General features: G+C 44.2%; 1 protein-coding gene across 4 annotated transcripts in view; it reads left to right on the forward strand.

The window, feature by feature from the left end:
* fam172a (family with sequence similarity 172 member A) overlaps positions 1–21747 on the forward strand; it is a 205046-nt gene that overhangs the window by 58656 nt on the left and 124643 nt on the right. For all 4 annotated transcript variants that reach the window (XM_041904537.2, XM_041904539.2, XM_041904541.2 and 1 more), the window contains exon 7: positions 16789–17004. In XM_041904537.2, the coding sequence (XP_041760471.1) occupies positions 16789–17004 (216 nt within the window). The remainder of the gene's footprint in view (positions 1–16788; positions 17005–21747) is intronic.

Genomic DNA, 21747 nt, shown 5'->3' on the forward strand with positions numbered 1-21747 from the left:
TTGAGCAATAATGACTCTATAAAACAGGAGTTGTCAAACTCATTTTGCCCCGTGGGCCGCATTCGGTCTTCAAAGAGGTCTGGAGAGCCGGACTGAAAATGTGTAATATTTTCTTGCCGTAAAAATTACCATTGTTTTGGGAATTTTCGATGCTCCCTGACTGTCTAGCTTTCATTTTGGTGATTATTAGCGAGCTGGATACAGTCAAGAAACTGAATGAATCTAGGTCCATTATTATTTCTACACAGTTTCGATTTGTTTTTAGTCATTTGAAAGTTTATTGAGTTAGGGAGCATCGAAAATTCGCTAAAAATATTTACAATGTTTTTTGTCTTTTACTCAAACCACTCGTGGGCCAGATTGGACCCCCTTTGGCCCCCGGGCCGAATGTTTGACACCCCTTGTATAAAATGGATTATTCAAATAGTGAGCTATATTGTATGCAAAATATATTATTTTATATTAATACAATTGCTTCGAGAAATAGATTTTGTTTAACAAGTAATAATTATTTTTCTCAAGAAGATAGGGGTAACAATTATTGACAACCCTAAAGATTTGTGTAAATAATTGTTTTGTATTTTGTCCCATATTCCTAGCACGCAATGACTACATCAAGCTTGTGACTCTACAAACTTGTTGGATGCATTTGCAGTTAGTTCTGCTTGTGTTTCAGATTATTTTGTGCCCAATAGAAATGAATGGTAAATAATGTATTGTGTCCTTATGCAGTCACTTTTATTTTAATTAAGAATAGAATATGTTTCTAAACACTTCTACATTAATGTGGATGCTACAATGATTATAGATAGTCCTGAATGAATCGCGAATAATGATGAGTGAGAAAGTTACAGGGTCAAAGATCATACCCCCAAGACATGCTAACCTCCCTTGTTATTGGTAATCGTGAGGGGTATGATCTTTGACCCTCTGTAACTTTTTAGCTCAGTATTTTAATTATGTATTTCATACAGTCATTATTGCTAATCTTTATCAAGGGTGTCAATAATTTCACACACCATATATATACAGTTGAAGTCGTAAGTTTACATACACCTTAGCCAAATACATTTAAACTCAGTTTTTCACAAATCCTAGTAAAAATTCCCTGTCTTAGGTCAGTTAGGATCACCACTTTATTTTAAGAATGTGAAATGTCAGAATAATATTAGAGAGAATGATTTATTTCAGCTTTTATTTATTTCATCACATTCCCAGTGGGTCAGAAGTTTACATACAGTCAATTAGTATTTGGTAGCATTGCCTTTAAATTGTTTAACTTGGGTCAATCGTTTCGGGTAGCCTTCCACAAGCTTCCCACAATAAGTTGGGTGAATTTTCTATAGGATTGAGGTCAGGGCTTTGTGATGGCCACTCCAATACCTTGACTTTGTTGTCCTTAAGTCATTTTGCCACAACTTTGGAAGTATGCTTGGGGTTATTGTCCATTTGGAAGACCCATTTGCGACCAAGCTTTAACTTCCTGACTGATGTCTTGAGATGTTGCTTCAATATATCCACATAATTTTCCTTCCTCATGATGCCATCTATTTTGTGAAGTGCACCCCCACAGCATGATGCTGCCACCCCCGTGCTTCACGGTTGGGATGGTGTTCTTCGGCTTGCAAGCAACCCCCTTTTTCCTCCAAACATAACAATGGTCATTATGGTCAAACAGTTCTATTTTTGTTTCATCAGATCTGAGGACATTTCTCCAAAAAGAACGATCTTTGTCCCCATGTGCAGTTGCAAACCGTAGTCTGGCTTTTTTATGGTGGTTTTGGAGCAGTGGCTTCTTCCTTGCTGAGCGGCCTTTCAGGTTATGTCGATATAGGACTCGTTTAACTGTGGATATAGATACTTTTGTACCTGTTTCCTCCAGCATTTTCACAAGGTCCTTTGCTGTTGTTCTGGGATTGATTTGCAGTTTTCGCACCAAAGTACGTTCATCTCTAGGAGACAGAATTCGTCTCCTTCCTGAGCGGTATGACGGCTGCGTGGTCCCATGGTGTTTATACTTACTTACTATTGTTTGTACAGATGAACGTGGTACCTTCAGGCGTTTGGAAATTGCTCTCAAGGTTGAACCAGATTTATTTTGATTTTCCCATGATGTCAAGCACAAAGGCACTGAGTTTGAAGGTAGGCCTTGAAATACATCCACAGGTACACCTCCAATTGACTCAAATTATGTCAATTAGCCTATCTGAAGCTTCTAAAGCCATGACATAATTTTCTGGAATTTTCCAAGCTGTTTAAAGGCACAGTCAACTTAGTGTATGTAAACTTCTGACCCACTGGAATTGTGATACAGTGAATTATAAGTGAAATAATCTGTCTGTAAACAATTGTTGGAAAAATTACTTGTGTCATGCACAAAGTAGATGTCCTAACCGACTTGCCAAAACTATAGTTTGTTAACAAGAAATTTGTGGAGTGGTTGAAAAACAAGTTTTAATGACTCCAACCTAAGTGTATGTAAACTTCCGACTTCAACTGTATATATGTATTGATATTGTGAGGGAGTTCTTCAATATGTCCCCTTTTAAAGACTGTTTGTGTGTACTGTTTACTTATTTATTTATCATCAAGTTCATGTTAAGTGTTTTTTATAAGTGAAGGTGTGTTAGTATGTCACTGTGTGTGTGTATGCACTGTGTGCAGGCTGTGCCTAATAGAGATGGCGAGTGAATGCAGCCTTCCATTTAGCGCTCCTTTAATGAGCTGTGTAGAGTCTTTAGCAGTGGCACGTCTCAAGCCCTTCCTTCCTTGTGGATAATTGCACTTTGAGTCCTTATCCTCCCCTTTCGCCTGAAAACCAAGCTCATTGCAGCCAAAAGAACCCACCACAAAAAAATCCCAAGTTGTCCTTGTGCAGAAAAGTAGATTCTGCACTTCAACACCTTTTCACATTAATATTTGTGATGGGGCCATTCTGCGGCCAGAGTTTCTGTTCTCCCCCTTTGTTCCTGCGTTTGATGTAATGGAGGCAAGGACAAAAAGGAGTGCAGGGAGAGTGTGTGAAAATGGTAGTTAAGTGGGCTTAAGGGGTGCTTCAGTACTTTCTGAAAGGCTGGGCCTCTGAATAGCCCCTCAGAGTGCTTAGCTGCAGTGTAGTAAACAAGACAGGTCCAGCACAAAGGTGTGCCTCAAATGACCCCCACCCCCGTGACATCTGGCCAATCCCGGGAAGATCTTCTCTCATCTCTCCTCCTCCACTTCTCCCCCACGTTTTCTCCCCCATATCTTTTCTCTTTCTTTTTTAGCTGGAGGGGGGGGGTTTGTTTTTGTAGTCCCGTATGTGGGGCTACCCCCAGCTAGCCTCATCCCCAGTTCCTGGGTGGTTCAACTCTTTTGTTTGCTTAATTGCGATGAGTATAATATACTAGTCTCTCAGAGGTCCGCACAAGACAATTAGACAATCCAGCAAATTTAATGAGACACCGGCAGTCGCCCACAATCCCCTCAGCTTTTGGAGCCACCCTGGTCCATTGGCACTGGCAGACGGGGAATATAGTGGGCTGTGTGTGTGTTGGTGTTATGTATATATGTGTCTTATAGAGTGTGGGTTGCCTGAATAAATAAAATTAAAGGTATTTTGTTTTCAATTTAACATCAATTTTTTGTGATTCCCATGGCTGGTCCGCTCAGGGTTTACCCCCGATCCAGTGGAGGATCCGTGCTTCCCGGGCAGGCAGGCATTCCTGGGAAAGGGCCGGTAATGAGCAGCGATTATCCCTGGCACCCAGGGATTGGAAGGAGCACTTCACATTGTCATTCCCGTAAGCAAGAGGGATAGCCGCGGGGCCTCAGTGACTGATGGACCCTGGGGTGGGACGCCACAGGCCCCTCTGTCTCCTGCCCTGCACCAGACACAGATAAAGACAGCCGGACCAAATGGGAAATATTAATAAGCCATTTATTATATCACTTCGCTCCGTATGGAGATTAATTAATAACCACACTTCGCCGTAGTCAAGTGATCCTAATTCACAAGCGCAAATCTACACTTGTATGAAGTTGTGAAGGGCAGGGGTTTTTTCACCCGCTCTCCTTTTTCCTCACTAATCATGCTGTTACAACAAAAGACGGGCTCCATTATTACGTCTGCAGCCCAGAAGAAAGGAAATGAGAAAAGGACAGGGGTTGCCGTCGCCTGACACCCCACCATTAATCTTCCAGTAAGCGTTGTCAGCCAGAAACAGACAAAAATGGATCACTCACATTAACCGGGGGAGTGTAGGTAAAGGCTTTAACAAGCGTTTACCAGAGTTCATTTTCTCACTAATGAAGAGGGGAATAAGCGACTTAAAGGTCTGTCCTCTTGGCTGAGGAGGAGGAGAAGGATGACAAATAAGAAGATCTCCTCACACAGCAGGCGTGTGTGTGGGAGGTTGTGTGTGTTCTGGTGGTCAGGCGTGGCCTGAGAGAGAGAGAGCAGAGTGCCCTGAGCTAGCTGTGCTGTGGCCCCTGAGGCCCTGGTCTACATCAACCTGGCCCTCCTCTTTAATGAGAGGAGCAGCCAACCAGACAAGCCCATTGCTGCTACTTTACTAGCCTGCCCTGCCCATTTGACCCCCCTACACCTGACTCGTGGTCCGCCTGTCTGCCAGTCTGTATGTCTGTGTTTGTTGATCAATAGCGGCAGGACTCGTCAGCTTCTCATGTCTGACCAGGACAGCACGGAGTCACTGTACCACACCTATAGACTGATCTGCCAGCCAGGTCACTCGTTACACAAGTCAGTATTCGACGTCCATCCATGTCTGAGAATGACGGGAGATGACGTGGAAACCGGCCACTAGGGGCAACAGTGAGCGCTGTTACCTTCAAGTAGGTTTCTGTTTTGCTAGGGCGTTGTGGACGGGGATGGCGGTTGGTTGTAAGCATCTGCCTCTGATTCCAAAGGTTGCAAGTTGTTTCTGAGATTTTTGTTTTAAGCCTGTCCCAAACCTTAACCCTTACCTTAACCATTCGTAGTTAATGCCTAACCTTAAGATTTCTGAGTTAATCCCTAAATTTAACCCTCATCTTAAAAATGTGGAGTTAATGCCTAAACTTAACCTTAAACACTTCACCATTTGACATTTGCAACTACTTCGAAATGTGACGTTTGCGAAACATGGATGAATGTCTCATTCTGACGTGAGACTGTGAGAGCTAGTTGGACCTGCCTCCATATACTGTCATTGGCATGGCATGGCAAAGACAAGACAAGCACACTTTAGACTGACCACTACCCATATAGTAGGGTACCATGGGGTTTGAGTGAGTATGATATTGTTGACGCCAAGATGCCTGGGAGGAGGACAACACGGTGGCGTCTGCTTGGTGACACTCACACTCTCACACACATTGTTTGTGAACTATTTGCACACACATACAGAGCAGTAGGTGTTTTCGCAGATCCACACACGGTTGTCTCGCGCCCCGACACCCCAACCCAGGGGAGAGTGAAAGTGAGACGAGGGAGGACAAAATCTCAGCGGGGAGATTTATTTACGCAGGGTGTATTATTTGTCTCTCTCCTTTCCAAGCTGTCTGGCCTGTTGTCGTCTGACCAGGTCTGGCCAGGCAGACAGACGGGCGGACGGTCAGGGCCAGGGTATGTGATATGAGGGGAAAGTCTCCAGGACATCTCAGCAGCACAGTCCCAGAGGTAGCCTAGTGAACACACAGAGAGACAGGCCCGTTGAATTGCTAATGCCGCCCGTCTGCCCCCCCCTCTCGTCTTCACACATGCTGGATAGAATAGTGATGGTTTGGAAAGGCCAGATACATAATAAGAGGGATGCTGGACAAGTATCAAGTATTTAATGACATTATGAAGTGGATGTTTGTTTCTTCAGGTCAGTCAAGGACCTAGTTTTGATGCATTTTCAAATGTTCTACTGGTGATTAGTTACAGTTTGGGATACAGAACTTACTACCTTATTGGATGGATACTATAGATATATAACTGTATATGAATACTTTAAACAATGTACCTACATCCAGACATTATGTAGTGTGTAGACTTTTGTATTACGTATGTAATGATTTATTGTTAGTTATTGGTATTTTCTTGTTTTCTATTATTTGGGGTTAAAGTCCAGGAGAATTTCTAAGATCACTTGTCTTTCCACTGGTGTGTGCGTAACACTCTTGATAAGGGAGTAAGCCTGTCCGTTCAACAGTTGATAAGAGTTAGAAGGATGTGCGGGACATTGTTTTCCTCTGAGTCAAAGCACCGTCAAAAATAGCTCGTCTCCAGTGCTGCGTGGACGTCATTACAGCGATAGCAGCTGACCACGAGTTTGACGGGAGAGAGGCGTGGTCCGTTTGCCTCTTTACCACACCGTCTTCCTGCAGGAGACGAGGAGGCGAAGACGCTGTTTCACCTCCCCCCCTCCCCCCCACCCACCACCGCCTCCTCCCTCCGAAACTCCCTCATGCCTAAACATTTTTAATTATATCTTCTCCCAAGTAGTGCGCCTCAGTAACCAAGGAGCTGACATTGATGCATGTGCTGATAAATCCGCAAACACTGGGAACGAGATTAACAAAGATTTTGAGGAAAGGTTGACAGCTAATTTTGCGCCGTGGTCGCGACTCATTTAGGAGTGATGTTTTTGATAGAGCGCCACGCCAGAGATTTCGGCGTCTCATGCCGGGGAGGGATGCGCGACGCTAATGCGTAGAGTTCCGCGGCATTAGCACTTTTTAGATTTGTTTTTCTTTTTTTCCTTTCTTCTCTCTCTCGCCCTCACAAAGCATTTTGTTTGCTTTTTCTCCACCTTTGATTGTGCAAGCTTAAGTTAGGATCAAATATTCACCACCATGAGTTATAGGATAACTTAGGGTTTAACTTGCTTTATTTGACACTACTTGAATATGGGGAGTACATGTGGGTACTAAAGAGGGAAAAGGCAGCGTTTTGAAATCATTCACTTAATCACAAGCAATGACAGGAGTAGACATCTTTCTTTTTCTCTCTATGGTACTTGGTATGTGTGGTTTGAATATATTTGCAGGACATGGGCTGTATATAGTAAATGAGCGTCTCATTGTCCTTCTATCTATCTGTTGTCGATGCGTGTCCATCTGTCTGGCTCCGTCTAATCGTGACTTTGATGAGAGAGGGAGAGGGAGGGAGGGAGGGAGGGAGGGAGGGAGAGGGAGGGAGGGAGAGGGAGAGGAGAGAGAGAGAGAGAGAGAGAGAGAGAGAGAGAGAGAGACCATATCTGCCACATCTGAATCCCAATGTTTTCATCGTAGAAGGGCCTCGCAAACCACTACCCTCTCGCCAACCAATTTAGTGTAGTTTTCTCTTCTTCTTTTTTATACCCATCCTTTTTTTCTCCTCCTTTTCCCACCTCCCCTCTCAGAATCGCCTCCCCTATCTTCATTTGCAGGCAGCTGACAGCTTCTTTCACTTTTCTTTGTCAAATCTTTTCTCCCTCTTTTTTTCATCCATCCCTCTCCATCTGCTTTCGCTTTTGTTTGCTCGGGCCCTCTCTCATCCCAACTTGATAATGAGGAATGTGGTGTGACCCTGACCTCCATCGGCATGGATACGACCCCTGACCCTGCCATGTGACCCCCAGTCCCCATTTTGACAGCTTGATTAATTACCTAGTGTTATGATTTATGAGAAAGCAGTATGTAAAAATAATAGACAACAGGTGGTCTTCAAATGTTTTTATTTTTTTAAGAGGTTGGGGAGCCGGTTGTGGTGGTGTGATGGGGTGGGGGGATTTCTTTTACGACTGCCTTGAACGGTTAATTGCTTAAAACCTATTTTCGGGAATGTCCGGGGTTAATAGGAAAACTCTAAGCTAGTTTTATTTTGTTGTTACAAGGAAGACTCTTCCGCACATGTGTGTAGGCCTATGTGTATTCCCCTCTGTAGAGGATAAAGGGGATTCCATCATATTTGCGTAGCTCCATGTGTGTACTCTCAAGCATATACTAAGCCATGTGTTAAGACACTATGGAAAATGCTCTGTATTACACGCACACACACACACACACACACACACACACACACACACACACACAAACACAGTTCTTCAACACTTTGTTTCTGAGGTCACATCCTGAGAAAATTGGCCAAGTAAATGGCAGGACAGAGCTGCAGCCATGTCTGCTGTTAACACTTCAAACAGATGTTGAGACTGGCTGTGGCCACCTCACCTGACTCTTGTACCCATGGTGAGTTCTAGTGACGAGAAGGCAGGTTACCATGGTAAATATCATGTTCCATAAGGCTAGCATGACATGTGGCCTGGTACACACACTTACTACTAAAGAAAGCAAGTTACATTATGCTTTCCTACGGTTTTGTATGGTCGCACGCACACAGCACACACACAACAAAACACACACACACACATAATCAACAATCCCAGCAGGACCACCAGCTTCCCCTGGCCCTCCCTTTCTGGCCACAATAACAGGGCAGAGGTCAAGGGATTCCACTTTAACCCCTAACCCCTAAAGGTCGCCCAGGGCCTGTGGTGTTCACTAAGATGAATACCCGGTCCTGGGCACTGGGATCTCATTATTCATCCCAGACAGCCCCAGATTACAGCCTGGACATCACAGCTCCAGAGCCAATGACGCCTCCCCAAGCCCAAGCCCAAGCCCAAGCCCCAAGCCCTAGCCCCAAGCCCTATAGCTGCTGAGTGACCAGTTGTAGGCCTAGGGATCAGGCATCACGTGGCCACAGTGGTTTGGCTTACAGTAGGTACGTTTGAGTTACTGTTATGTGTGGTTATGGAGGTAAGTAAATTGTGACTTTTAACTTGAGCTGTTTACAGTATCTCATTGCTGGGAAAAAAAAGAAGAAGAAAAAAATAGATATATATTTAACAGAGGGGAGTTGTGGACATTGTGCATGCAATCTCTCCCCATACAGTCTTGCACACGCACACCTGTCATACAAATATGTATACAAAACACAGGTATGTACAGTATATAAGGCCTAGGTTTGCTATGGGGATGTATTTGTGTGATGTAGTGATTATACAAGCCCTTCACTGGCCCTGGTCTGTTGATTCTCTACCTACTGTATGCCCCCCCCAAATACTGGCCTCCAGCAAGCTCCAGGACCATTCTCCGGGGGCCCAGCGCCGGGCCGAGCCACCTTCTGCCTCCCCCCTCTCCCCCTGCATCTCCCCCGGCCGTCTCCCCCACTCGGGTGCAAGGCTCTGATTTATACATTAAATAGTTGGACCGGAAGATAGGGAGGCACCGATCATTCCATGATCTATATCTCCCCTCATTAAAAATGGATGTGTATGCTGAAGGGGAGACAATAGAATATATAAATCACAATGCTAACGGCGTAAGAATGGAGAATGGGGATTTGTATTTATTTCCAGCTAGCCCTACCTCAGTGTGTCTTTGTCCCTGTTGTATGGCCTCAGAGCTGTGTGGACCACAATCTATTGTACAGACACTTACTGTAGGTGACTGATTCGATACCCAAGGATGCAATACTATTATAGTGCAAGACGAGGTAGGTTGTCCATGTATTTGAGGGGTAATCATGTTTCTAGATGATCTATTAAACTAATGTTCAGGTTTATGTTCCATGTGATCCTCTGTTTAATCTCTAGTAACGTTGGGTCAACGTTGATCATGTGATCACCACATGGTGAAAACTATAGCAGACTGGTTAATGTAACCACAGAAACACAGGAGTGTGTGTGTGTGTGTGTGTGTGCGTGCATGCGTGTTCACTGTGACTTCACCGTGAACGCTTGACACGTTGCCCTCCTGTATTTATTTATTTTTGACAAATGACTTCTGTAACATTTACTTGCACAATCGATAGCTCTGACAAATTCCACCTGACCGGTGATTAATGCTCCATCCAACTCCCAACACCACCCACCCACCAACCCCCCTCCTCTGTGTGTTGTGCTGAGAGCAGATGAAGCAGTGTGTATGCTAGTGTATGCGTCACCATAGGATGGGCTCACCAAGTGTGTGTGTGTGTGTGTAACTTTGCAAGTCTACATCTGTCTGTGTGTGTAGTTTCATCAGACAAGAGGAATTCAGTATCAGCCTAATCTCTTAACACGTGTTGTAGAGTTAACAATATTGGTTGTGTTCCTCAAGCTCAAATATGCCTGTGACTTGCTATAGTTTGCCTTCACCCACAATACTATTTCCATCCCTTCATCCATTCTATTGGAAACAGAGTGTAACAGAAAGAGTGAATGAGAGTAAGAGAGGGTAGAGAGGGTAGAGAGGGCCTTGGGGGATTTGGGCTATCTACTCTGGTGTCAACCAGCCTCTACAGTAGCTCAAAAAAATGAAAGCAAGCTAAATGTAGCAGAGTTACTGAGATGAAATCGTCCAGGAGACATATAAATAATTGAGATATGAGGAAGCCTTTGCTTTGCGTCAAGTGTGTTGCTCATATCGCTGACGTGTGTGTGTGCGTCCGTGCGGAGGTGCTGAAAATAAACAGGTCCAGAAGAGAAGTAGAAAGAGAGACGTAAAGTCAGACATGAAAAGATTCTGAGGCACAGGGGGATATGAACCACTCCTATTCTCCTCACTTCCTCCCCAACAACGCTCCACTTTCAACTCCTGTATAAATATTCAGTTGAGCCTGTAAACAATATCTAATTGAGCACACATCCATGCCAAGGTTAAACTTCCTTGTTTTTCACTCTGAACAGAACTTGACTTGTTATATAAGGTTACTGTGGATTAGGACATGGCCTAATTATGCTAATGTTGATCATTATTATAAACACAGTGAGGATCACAGAGACTAGTTCAGGTTGTTGTTAAAAGCATCATTGAATTGACTGTCTCTGTACAGTAATACATGATGTTGTTGTACGAATACACCTGCTGTTTATTAGACAGTCAATTTGGTTTGTTTGTGGGTGCTTTTGTTGGTGTGAGTGAGTGAGTGAATCTATTTACTTGGCACAGTAGCATAGATAAATCTCCCCCGCCTTGGTCTCAGTTAGATATACAGATGTCGGATCTTAATTTGACCTGTATAGTCACAGCAAAATAATCCGGCAGCAACTGGATTTGAATGTTTAGTCCTTAATGATGCTTGCTCGGTGGTTAGGCTATTAGCTGGTCAAATGAAAAGTGGAATACTGTTAATGTAACCATGTGTTAGTGTGGGTTTTCAGTGAATTTATGTAAATCACAGAGCTCACCTGCATTTCCTGCGGCGCAGGAAAATCCTCAGCAAGAAAAGATTGATCAAATTATGATCCTACATCTGTATATGTATAGAAGGGCTGGTGGTGGGGTGTGTGAGAGAGGGGTTGGGGGTATAGAAGGGCTGGTGGTGGGGTGTGTGTGATAGGGGTTGGGGGTATAGAAGGGCTGGTGGTGGGGTGTGTGTGAGAGGGGTTGGGGGTATAGAAGGGCTGGTGGTGGGGTGTGTGTGAGAGGGGTTGGGGGTATGTGTGTGTGTGTGAGAGAGGGTTTGGGGGGCGGTACAGTGTCTTAATCTGACAGTGCTTTGCGAGCTGTGTGGTTTCTTGGAGAGACGAGGAGAGAGGGAGAGGGGGATAATGGGCCCCTGGCTGCTGAAAAAGCCCACGTGGAGCCGGAGACAGACAAGGTCACCCAGAGCAGGGGTGGCCCTGAGAAAGAGGGGGGCCCGCCTCAGCCCAGGAGGGGCCCATTTCATATAACTGTATTTCCATTCCTGCATGCTCCACCACCAGGGCCTCCCATGCTTCTCTACGGGCTCTAAGAGAAAATCTGTGTCTCGCTCGCTCTCTCCCTCCCTCTCTCGCTCTCTCTCGCTATATAGCCTCCCATGCTTTCTGCTGTATCTCAAGTATTAGCGTAATGCTTTATTAATGTTTCATCTCAATAGAATACATTCTGAAAGGTAGCAGCGAATGTGTGTTCATGAATTGAGACCCGAGTGTCTAGATGTGGCTTTGTTTTCCAAGTTGGTCTTTTCTCTGTCTGCCTTGGTGCCTCCTATCCCCAGTGTAGCCTCCAGACATGTTGCCGCCTTGTCTCCCTCCATCGCCTTCTGATTGGTTGATCAATGGCGAGCGCGCCTTTGCACTCTGCCTGTCAAGTCGCGACAACCAATCACGGGAGGGCTATCACAGAAACAAGGAAGTGTAGCCGAGGGTGTCGATAAAGGGAGTGTCAGCTGCCGTGATACTAACAGAAGATCAACCCCCCAATAGGGATTAGACAGAGCGTTGCCAGCCATAGCTGATAATGTAGCGAGCAGACTATTTCATTCAAACACAGATCCCCTCTTACATAGTATACAATGCCATAGTATACACATTTATATACACATCTTCCTAAAGCGCACACACACACACACACACGCAAACATCCCCTCTCCTACCCACATGCCCCGTGACCACTATCAGCCCTGCTTTGTACCTGTCAAGTGCCTGTCCTTTTTGCTGTGCCCAAAGCCGTGCTTGCTACATGAGAGCTCACACATCAAAGACACTACACACACACACACACACACACACACACACATACAGATGAAACGTGCCTGGTTCGGCACATTTCATTTCATTCCAGCCCAACTGTAAACATGGAGCTAGCGTCGTCTTAAAGGTATTTTAGTCATTTAGCAGATGCTCTTATCCAGAGCGGCTTACAGTTAGTGAGTGCATACATGTTTCATACTGGCCCCCCATGGGAAACGAACCCACAACCCTGGCGCTGCAAGCGCCATGCTCTACCAACTGAGCTACTAACTTAGCATATTTTCTGTTACCCTCCTTTGAACCATGCCACTGAAAAGGCAGACAATGGTTCATTACCGTTCTACTGTCTCACAGCGAAATATGACCACAGTCTGACCGCATAGCTTTATCGAAGCGTGTTGGGTCCAATAAACAGCCAGAGCGTTAGAAATGACCCATCGATATTTCTCATTGACGCGCAGCATTTGCGTTTATCCTTTGTCTATATGTATCTGCACTTTCTTTGCGAACTGATTAGATCCATTGATAGTGTTGAATAGGATGTATAATAAGATCTGTGATGTCAGGCTGATACTCAGAGCGGCGTTAGTGACACGCTGGGAGATGAATGAGGGCAGAGACTGATGGCAGAGCAGGGCTTCCTGAGCGGCGACCATTGTTGTGCTATCTGAGGGGAGTCGGCTGGTCTACGACAGGCCCGACAAAGGAGCGCTAAAGAGAGTCCGGAGCGGGGTGACGGGGGTGCGTCCCCCTCGGAGGGGCCGGGGTGACCCCTCTGACCGCTGCCCTCTGGGCCAGGGCTCTGTGTGACGGTGGCACAGGGCACTCAGGGGCATGGGAAGGGTGTGTGTGTGTGTGTGAAGCTTATCCTGCAAAGCACTGCATAAAGAAACACTGACCCAACGTCAGTGTCCACACGAAGCTAGAGCGTGAGATTATTTTCAACACTGACAGCAAATCGAGACAATCAAGACCAATCTTGCTTTCTGCAGCGCTATGGTAATAATTATATAATACATCATTAGAAATCATAATTATAATTTCTTATTAAATACAAGTATATCTATCATTCCCCTCTACGTAGCGATAGCACCACCTTTAATAAAAAAAATACCTCAAACTTACTGTTGGCGTTCACTTGAAATATATTCGAAACACCAGAATACATTTATGATTTAATAAATAAACTCTTCAGTTTAGCCTCTTAACTCTCTTTTCCCCTCAGTCTAAAATGATGTTGCTGTTGGACAGAACAGGACAGCAGGGTGAGAGCGAGGAATGGACACAGAGACCAGTGTTTGCCTGACACTGCCGAGACCTTTCTCTGTTGGCGTAAATGATGGTTTCCGACTTGGGCGGTGAACCCGGGGCCCTACTGCACACATCTGTGATGCTGGGGACACAGGTCCCTCTCACAGTAATGCTTCAGGGTGACTGGGCAGCAGTAAGGGTTAGCCACAATTAGCCCAGGCAGGGCTAGGGCACACAGGGCTAGCGTTAGCTCAGTAGGCCTCGTGTTGTTAACCCGTTAACGCTTTGCCCTTTGTGCTGCGTGGATCTTAGGCACAGGGATGGATGGATGGATGGATGGATGGATGGATGGATGGATGGATGGATGGGCTGAACACTTGTGTTTCTATGAAGGGACTATCACTTTATCCATCTCTCTCTTCCCCAATCCATTTTTGTCTTTTCTGTCTCTGTCTGTCTGTCTGTCTGTCTGTCTGTCTGTCTGTCTGTCTGTCTGTCTGTCTGTCTGTCTGTCTGTCTCTCTCTCTCTCTGTCTCTCTCTCTCTCTTTTTTTTCTCTCTCTCTCTCTCTCTCTCTCTCTCTCTCTCTCTCTCTCTCTCTCTCTCTCTCTCTCTCTCTCTCTCTCTCTCTCTCTCTCTCTCTCTCTCTCTCTCTCTCTCTCTCTCTCTCTCTCTCTCTCTCTCTCTCTCTCTCTCTCTCTCTCTCTCTCTCTCTCTCTCTCTCTCTCTCTCTCTCTCTCTCTCTCTCTCTCTCTCTCTCTCTCTCTCTCTCTCTCTCTCTCTCTCTCTCTCTCTCTCTCTCATTCCTCGTCTCTGATTTAGAAGAAGACAGACAGTGTTGCCAGTCAGTTTTCCAGCCTGCCACCAGTGGGCAGTGGCACAAAGCTGGAGCGGATCTCCTCTCCTCTCCCATCTTCTTCTCCTCTTCTCTCCGGTCGTAAGGTCCATGTGAACTCGTCCATGGTGGCTGTGCCAACAAAGACAGCCCCGGGCCTGTGCTGAACTGAGCTAAGCCTCTTTAATAGAACCTGACCCATTCTTTTACCACTCCCTCCCTCCCACTGCAGATAGCTAGTATGCCCAAAAGAGGAGAAAGAAAGACGTCTCCCTCCCTCCCTCCCAGCTCCGCTCCCAGCCCAGGTGGTGCTGTCGTGCGGGGCCCTATGCGCAGCACTAACACACAGGAAGAAAATGAACTTACGTCAGAGCCAACAGCCAGAGCAACTCCTCTAGCTAAAGAATCCTACCCACTCCCTAATAAAAGGCTTCTTCCTAATAGAGTTGAGAATGCCGTCAGTGTGTGGTTCGATGATTTATATCAATGTATGTTATATTGTGTAGACTAATGGATTTTATAGGGCTGTCAGTATTTTGTTTGATTTAAAAATATATATATATTTTGATACTGTTTGACTTGTTTTAATGGACAGCTGTGAGTGATGTAACTTTGATGTTGTTCCTGTACTTAGTTTGGTAATAACCATGTTATTTTTATAGAAGAAAAATGTATTTAATCACATTTGTTTAATTTGGCAACTTCTCTTTTGGTCTTAATATTGTGATTCAATTAATTATTACTTCATATTCTATTTTACAGCTTCTTTAAAAGTCTCTGCTGATTTAAAAACAGAATTATTTATTTAATTGAATATATTTAAACTCAAAATATTTGTCTAGCAATTAAGGTGTAAGTGTCAGTGTCAGAGATTTTGCTAAATAGTTATGACCTAAAACACAAAAATAGATCCTAATAAAGTAAGCCCTTAATTAATACTTATATAAAATAATTATATAATTGTTTGTGAAAGTACTACCACTGCTGCAATTTCTTCAGATTTGTCTAATTTGTTTGAGACTGTCTGAAAGTTTGATTCTAATAATCCTAAAGGGAGAGGAGGGGGCTCTGGCTAAAGCTGTCGGTCGGAGAGGTTTTAAGAATAAGAAGAATGTTATGGACGTGTGAACATGTCATTTTGCTGTTGTCAACACACACCAGGTGCTAATGTGTGGGGCAGGTTTGACATCGACGGGCGGAACAGGGACACACACACACATACAAATTGTGTTAACACTTATTAAAACGGAGGAGACATGCTGCAGTGTGTAGACAGTGTGTGATGGCGATTCTGGGAGGAATCAGAGCGACATTTCCTCACCTACTCCTACACTTGTCTTCAAAAAAACATTTCTGTCAGTTCAGATCTGCCAATTTTTTGTGTGTGTGTTTAGTGCGTGTGTTCGGTGTGTGTGTGTGTGTGTACAGAGGTTGAGTGTGTGTGTGTGTGTGAAGTGCAGCCAAAATGTAAAAGGAATCCCTCCGTTTCCTGCTTTAGTTTCAGAGTGCTTGGGATAATAAATACACTTAATTAAAAATGTCTTCAGAGTTGAAGCCACTAAGGCCTTGTGAAAACTTCCCCTGACCATAATAGTTTCTGCCTGTTTCAATTCCTAATAACTTACAGCACATTTTTTTTACTTTTAAGATTTTTTTACTACCTTATGTTAATTTTACAGCATATTGCCATTTTAAGAGTTAGAATTTGTTTGTTCATTTGTGTTTTGTTTCTGTTAATAATTGTATGCCCCTTGTTATCCTCACAAAACATGGATTGCAGTTACACACACACATACACGTGCGCGTGCATGGACGCACACACACTGATCACACGCATGTATACGACAGCCCCTAACTCTTGAGTGACGGAGGGATCGATTCGTTTTGATAGTAAGTGACACCTGGCCTTTGGACTCACTAAATGCTATTCACTGGCTGAGACCCCTGTCACTGACTTCTAATCCTGCATCCAATAGTTCTGCTGTTCTAAACTGCTACCATGCCATGGCCCCTCTGACTGTCTCTGCCCCACCACCCTGGCACAGCTGCCACTCACTATTGGCCATACAATAACTGGAAATCAGCTGCAATCGCCTAAAACACACACACACACACACACACACACACAGCCAGAGACACACACACACACACACACAGCCAGAGACACACAGCCAGAGACACGCAGCCAGAGACACAGACATGAGTCTGAGGCGGAATGCGTGGACTCTGACTAACATTTGTGTGTGTTGTCTTCCAGGAAGGCTACAGTGTGATGGTGCTCAACCCCAATGAGAACCACCTGGAGGTGGAGAGGCCGGCCAAGCCCGCGCCCCTGCCCTCCCCCGAGGCCTCGGACGAACCCGCCGAGAAGAGAGAGCGCAAGGACGACCGGGAGGGCAAGAAGAAGAGGGACTTCTACGAGAAGTACCGCAACCCGCAGAGGGAGAGCGAGACGGAACAGATCCCCATACGGGTGAGCGAGGGAGGGAGGGGTGGTGGAGGAGGGGGATAAGAATGTGATAGACGGCGATCTAAAAGAAGGGATGGGGAGGTGGATGGGGAGAGTTTGGGATCGAGGGAGGAAGAGAAAGGTGGAGAAAGGAGAGGGTTACAGAGGGAGGGAGGGAGGGAGGGTGAAGAGGGCGAGAGAGGGAAAGAGAGGCTCTCTTGTGTGGTCAGGCTGTGTGGAGTGTTAACCACATGGCGCTCTCTCTCTTTCTCGCTCGCTCGCTCGTCAGATCAGCTCTGTCTCCTCAAACTGTTGACCGCTGGGATTATTATCTCCCAAACACGTACACCATATATACACCACACACACACTAGCACATCACACACACTTCGCCCACCTTCCCATACACTCTCGTTCCTCGTCTCTGATTGATAATGGAATATGTCAGTGATCCAAACAAATATGTCCACTGTTATGAGAAATGGAAACAAAGTTGCCTCAATTCAGGCCTTCCGTCACACCTAACATAACCGGATTAAGGTCACGTCATCTTCAAGGCTTTGACCTGTTGTCCATCCACACAGACTTGGTTTCTCATAATGCAGTAGAGTGAAGTAGCGAATTTGTAGGGTGGTGTGTAGAAGGCCAGTTGTGAGTTTTAACGTGACGAGAATGTAAGAAGATACGATCCTCTTTGTCTCATCTCGGTTGATGGCTGTAGCATCACACCAGTGTGTGTGTGTGTGTGTGCATACGTATCCATCCATTTGTATTTGTGCTGTGTGTGGTGTGTGAGAGATGTCAGTCGGTCGTCTCTGACAGGCCTCGTGGTCTCAGTGGGACTGACGGCTGAGCTGTCAACAGTGCCTCTTTTCTCTCTGCCTTGCTCTTCTGATAGTACCTCTACCCACACTCTAATATGGGCTTATTAGCAGTAGCGCATTAGTTTACTCTGTTATATCGCCAAAAGCGTCTGCTAAATGACATATACAGTTGAAGTCGTAAGTTTACATACACTTAGGTTGGAGTCATTAAAACTCGTTTTTCAACCACTCCACAAATTTATTTGTTAACAAACTATAGTTTTGGCAAGTCGGTTAGGACATCTACTTTGTGAATGACACAAGTAATTTTTCCAACAATTGTTTATAGACAGATTATTTCACTTATAATTCACTGTATCACAATTCCAGTGGGTCAGAAGTTTACATACACTAAGTTGACTGTGCCTTTAAACAGCTTGGACATTTTCAGAAAATGATGTCATGGCTTTAGAAGCTTCTGATAGGCTAATTGACATCATTTGAGACCTCAGAAAAAAAATTGTTAGACCTCCACAAGTCTGGTTCATCCTTGGGAGCAATTTCCAAATGCCTGAAGGTACCGCATTCATCTGTACAAACAATAGTACGCAAGTATAAACACCATGGGACCACACAGCTGTCATACCGCTCAGGAAGGAGACGCGTTCTGTCTCCTAGAGATGAACGTACTTTGGTGCGTAAAGTGCAAATCAATCCCAGAACAACAGCAAAGGACCTTGTGAAAATGCTGGAGGAAACAGGTACAAAAGTATCTATATCCACAGTAAAACAAGTCCTATATCGACAAAACCTGAAAGGATGCTCAGCAAGGAAGAAGCCACTGCTCCAAAACCGCCATAAAAAAGCCAGACTACGGTTTGCAACTGCACATGGGGTCAAAGATCGTACTTTTTGGAGAAATGTCCTCTGGTCTGATGAAACAAAAATATAACAGTTTGGCCATAATGACCATCGTTATGTTTGCAGGAAAAAGGGGGTCACTTGCAAGCTGAAGAACGCCATCCCAACCGTGAAGCATGGGGGTGGCAGCATCATGCTGTGGGGGTGCTTTGCTGCAGGAGTGACTTGTGCACTTCACAAAATAGATTGCATCATGAGGAAGGAAAATTATGTGGATATATTGAAGCAACATCTCAAGACATCAGTCAGGAAGTTAAATCTTGGTTGCAAATGGGTCTTCCAAATGGACAATGACCCCAAGCATACTTCCAAAGTTGTGGCAAAATGGCTTAAGGACAACAAAGTCAAGGTATTGGAGTGGCCATCACAAAGCCCTGACCTCAATCCGATAGACATTGTTTGGGCAGAACTGAAAAAGCGTGTGCGAGCAAGGAGGCCTACAAACCTGACTCAGTTACACCAGCCCTGTCAGGAGGAATGGGCCAAAATTCACCCAATTTATTGTGGGAAGCTTGTGGAAGGCTACCCGAAACGTTTGACAAAGTTAAACAATTTAAAGGCAATGCTACCAAATACTAATTGAGTGTATGTAAACTTCTGACCCACTGGGAATGTGATGAAAGAAATCAAGCTGAAATAAATATTTCTCTCTACTATTATTCTGACATTTCACATTCTTAAAATAAAGTGGTGATCCTAACTGACCTAAGACAGAGACTTTTTAGTAGCATTAAATGTCAGGAATTGTGAAAAACTGAGTTTAAATGTATTTGGCTAAGGTGTATGTAAACTTCCGACTTCAACTGTATATTATTATATAATCGCCTTAAAGATGGCTTCAATTCCCCCATCATCACTATTTAGCTCACTCTTACATTAGACATGTTTTTTATGAATCATCTTTTTTTGTAGTAAACTTACAGAAGTAATCTTTGTGTTCATTGAAATACAACTAAAACAACAATTCTTGAATGTGTTTATTCGAATGTGGCACTTTATTGCACAGGTTGCTTACACATTTGCACGTTGTTAGATACTAGGATTGAATATTTTCCGGTATTTTACAAATGTTCCATCCCGAGAATAAATCACTTTTTTCCTGGGTGACCCGGTATTTCTCGCCAAAACCAGAAGTGTCATTCAGAAGCATTATAAAGCATATATACTGAACAATAATATAAATGCAACATATAAAGTGTTGTTCCCATGTTTCATGAGCTGAAATAAAAGATCCCAGAAATGTCCCATATGCACAAAAAGCTTATTTCTCTCAAATGTTGTACTCAAATTTGTTTACATCCCTGTTAGTGAGCATTTCTCCTTTGCCAAATTAATCCAACCACCTGACAGGTGTGGCATATCAAGAAGCTGATTAAACCACATGATCATTACACAGGTGCACCTTGTGCTGGGAACAATAAAAGGACACTCTAAAATGTGCAGCTTTGTCACACAACACAATGACACAGATGTCTCAAGTTTTGAGGGAGCGTGCAATTGGCATGCTGACTGCAGGAATGTCCACCAGAGCTATTGCCATATAATTTAATGTTAATTTCTCTAACATAAGCTGCCTCCAACGTCGTTTTAGAGTATTTGGCAGTACGTCCAACCGGCCTCACAACCGCAGACCATGTGTAACCACGTCAGTCAAGTACATCCACATCCGGCTTCTTCACCTGCGGGATCGTCTGACACCAGCCACCCGGACAGCTGATGAAACATGAGTATTCTAGTCTAGCTTTTCTTGCATGGGACTCCAAGAGCTAAGGAGCATTTTTTAAGGAGAGGCCAGCGGAGCACAAGTGCGTGGGTATTGCGCAAGGGACAGAGGCTATAGGTTAAAAGTTTATTATATAACCCATCATTAATTAGCTCAATATCAGGCTAATACTGCATTTAATGTATTACCATAAAGCGGTAGCCTATGACATCTATATATAGGGCAATATATCAATCTAGAACAGGATTATCTATTTTGCATGCAATTTTAATGGAATTGATGGAGAGAGACCAAGACTGTGAGAGAGTGCTCACGCGTGCACTGCTTTAAAGCAACAGTGTGATACACTGTTTTAAAACTCTGCAGGTGCAAAAAAAAATAACATCTTTACAATAAAGCCAGATGGAGATGGGTAAATTAGACGCGCATTTGGTCTTTATATTACTATAGCATAGACTATGCTGGCAGCAAATGTAGGCCTACCTGTCACAAGAAAAAAGGTTATCATGATGAGATGATAGGTCTACATGCATTGTGAACTGCGCACCATACTGAGAGGGTCTGTCCCCACCCTGAGCGTTGATGAGTCATCATGCCATAGAGAAGCCATATTTAGACGCATATAATTTAACAGTTCCATTTCACGCCATGCTGTGCATATAAATAATGTATTATAATTTACTGGTTTATCGCAGTTATTTATCCGTAACCGGGTTCCCGCCATTCAACCCTAGTATGCACAAACACATGCACAGATACGAGCACGCACACACACACACACACAACACATACATTATAACACAAGGGTCAAGGCTCTTAAGTGTCATCTCTGATATTGACCTCTGGACGTTTGTTTGTGTGTGAGGGTGTATTTGTATTAATTAGGGATCCCCGTTAGCTGCCAAGGCAGCAGCTACTCTTCCTCGGGTCCAAAAACATTAAGGCACTTACATCACACAAAAACATTTTTTTTTTAAAAGTACATCATATAACATTATTTCACCACTATATATCTACAATACAAAAATTATAATATCACCATTCAGCAATATTACAATGTACGTGTGCGTAAAGTGTGTGTGCTAGAGTGTGTATGCGTGTGTCTCGTCACAGTCCGATTTGTTCCATAAGGTGTAGTTGTATCCTTTTTAAAAATCAGATTTGACCTACTTGATGTGGAATAGAATTCAATGTAGTCATGGCTCTGTGTAGTACTATGCGTTTCCCGGAGTCTGTTCTGGACTTGAGGACTATGAAGAGACCCATTGTGGCATGTCTTGTGGGGTATGCATGGGTGTTTGAGCTGTGTGCTAGTAGTTT

This window comes from Coregonus clupeaformis, chromosome 18 (assembly GCF_020615455.1).
Source record: "Coregonus clupeaformis isolate EN_2021a chromosome 18, ASM2061545v1, whole genome shotgun sequence".
Classification (NCBI taxonomy): Eukaryota; Metazoa; Chordata; class Actinopteri; order Salmoniformes; family Salmonidae; genus Coregonus; species Coregonus clupeaformis.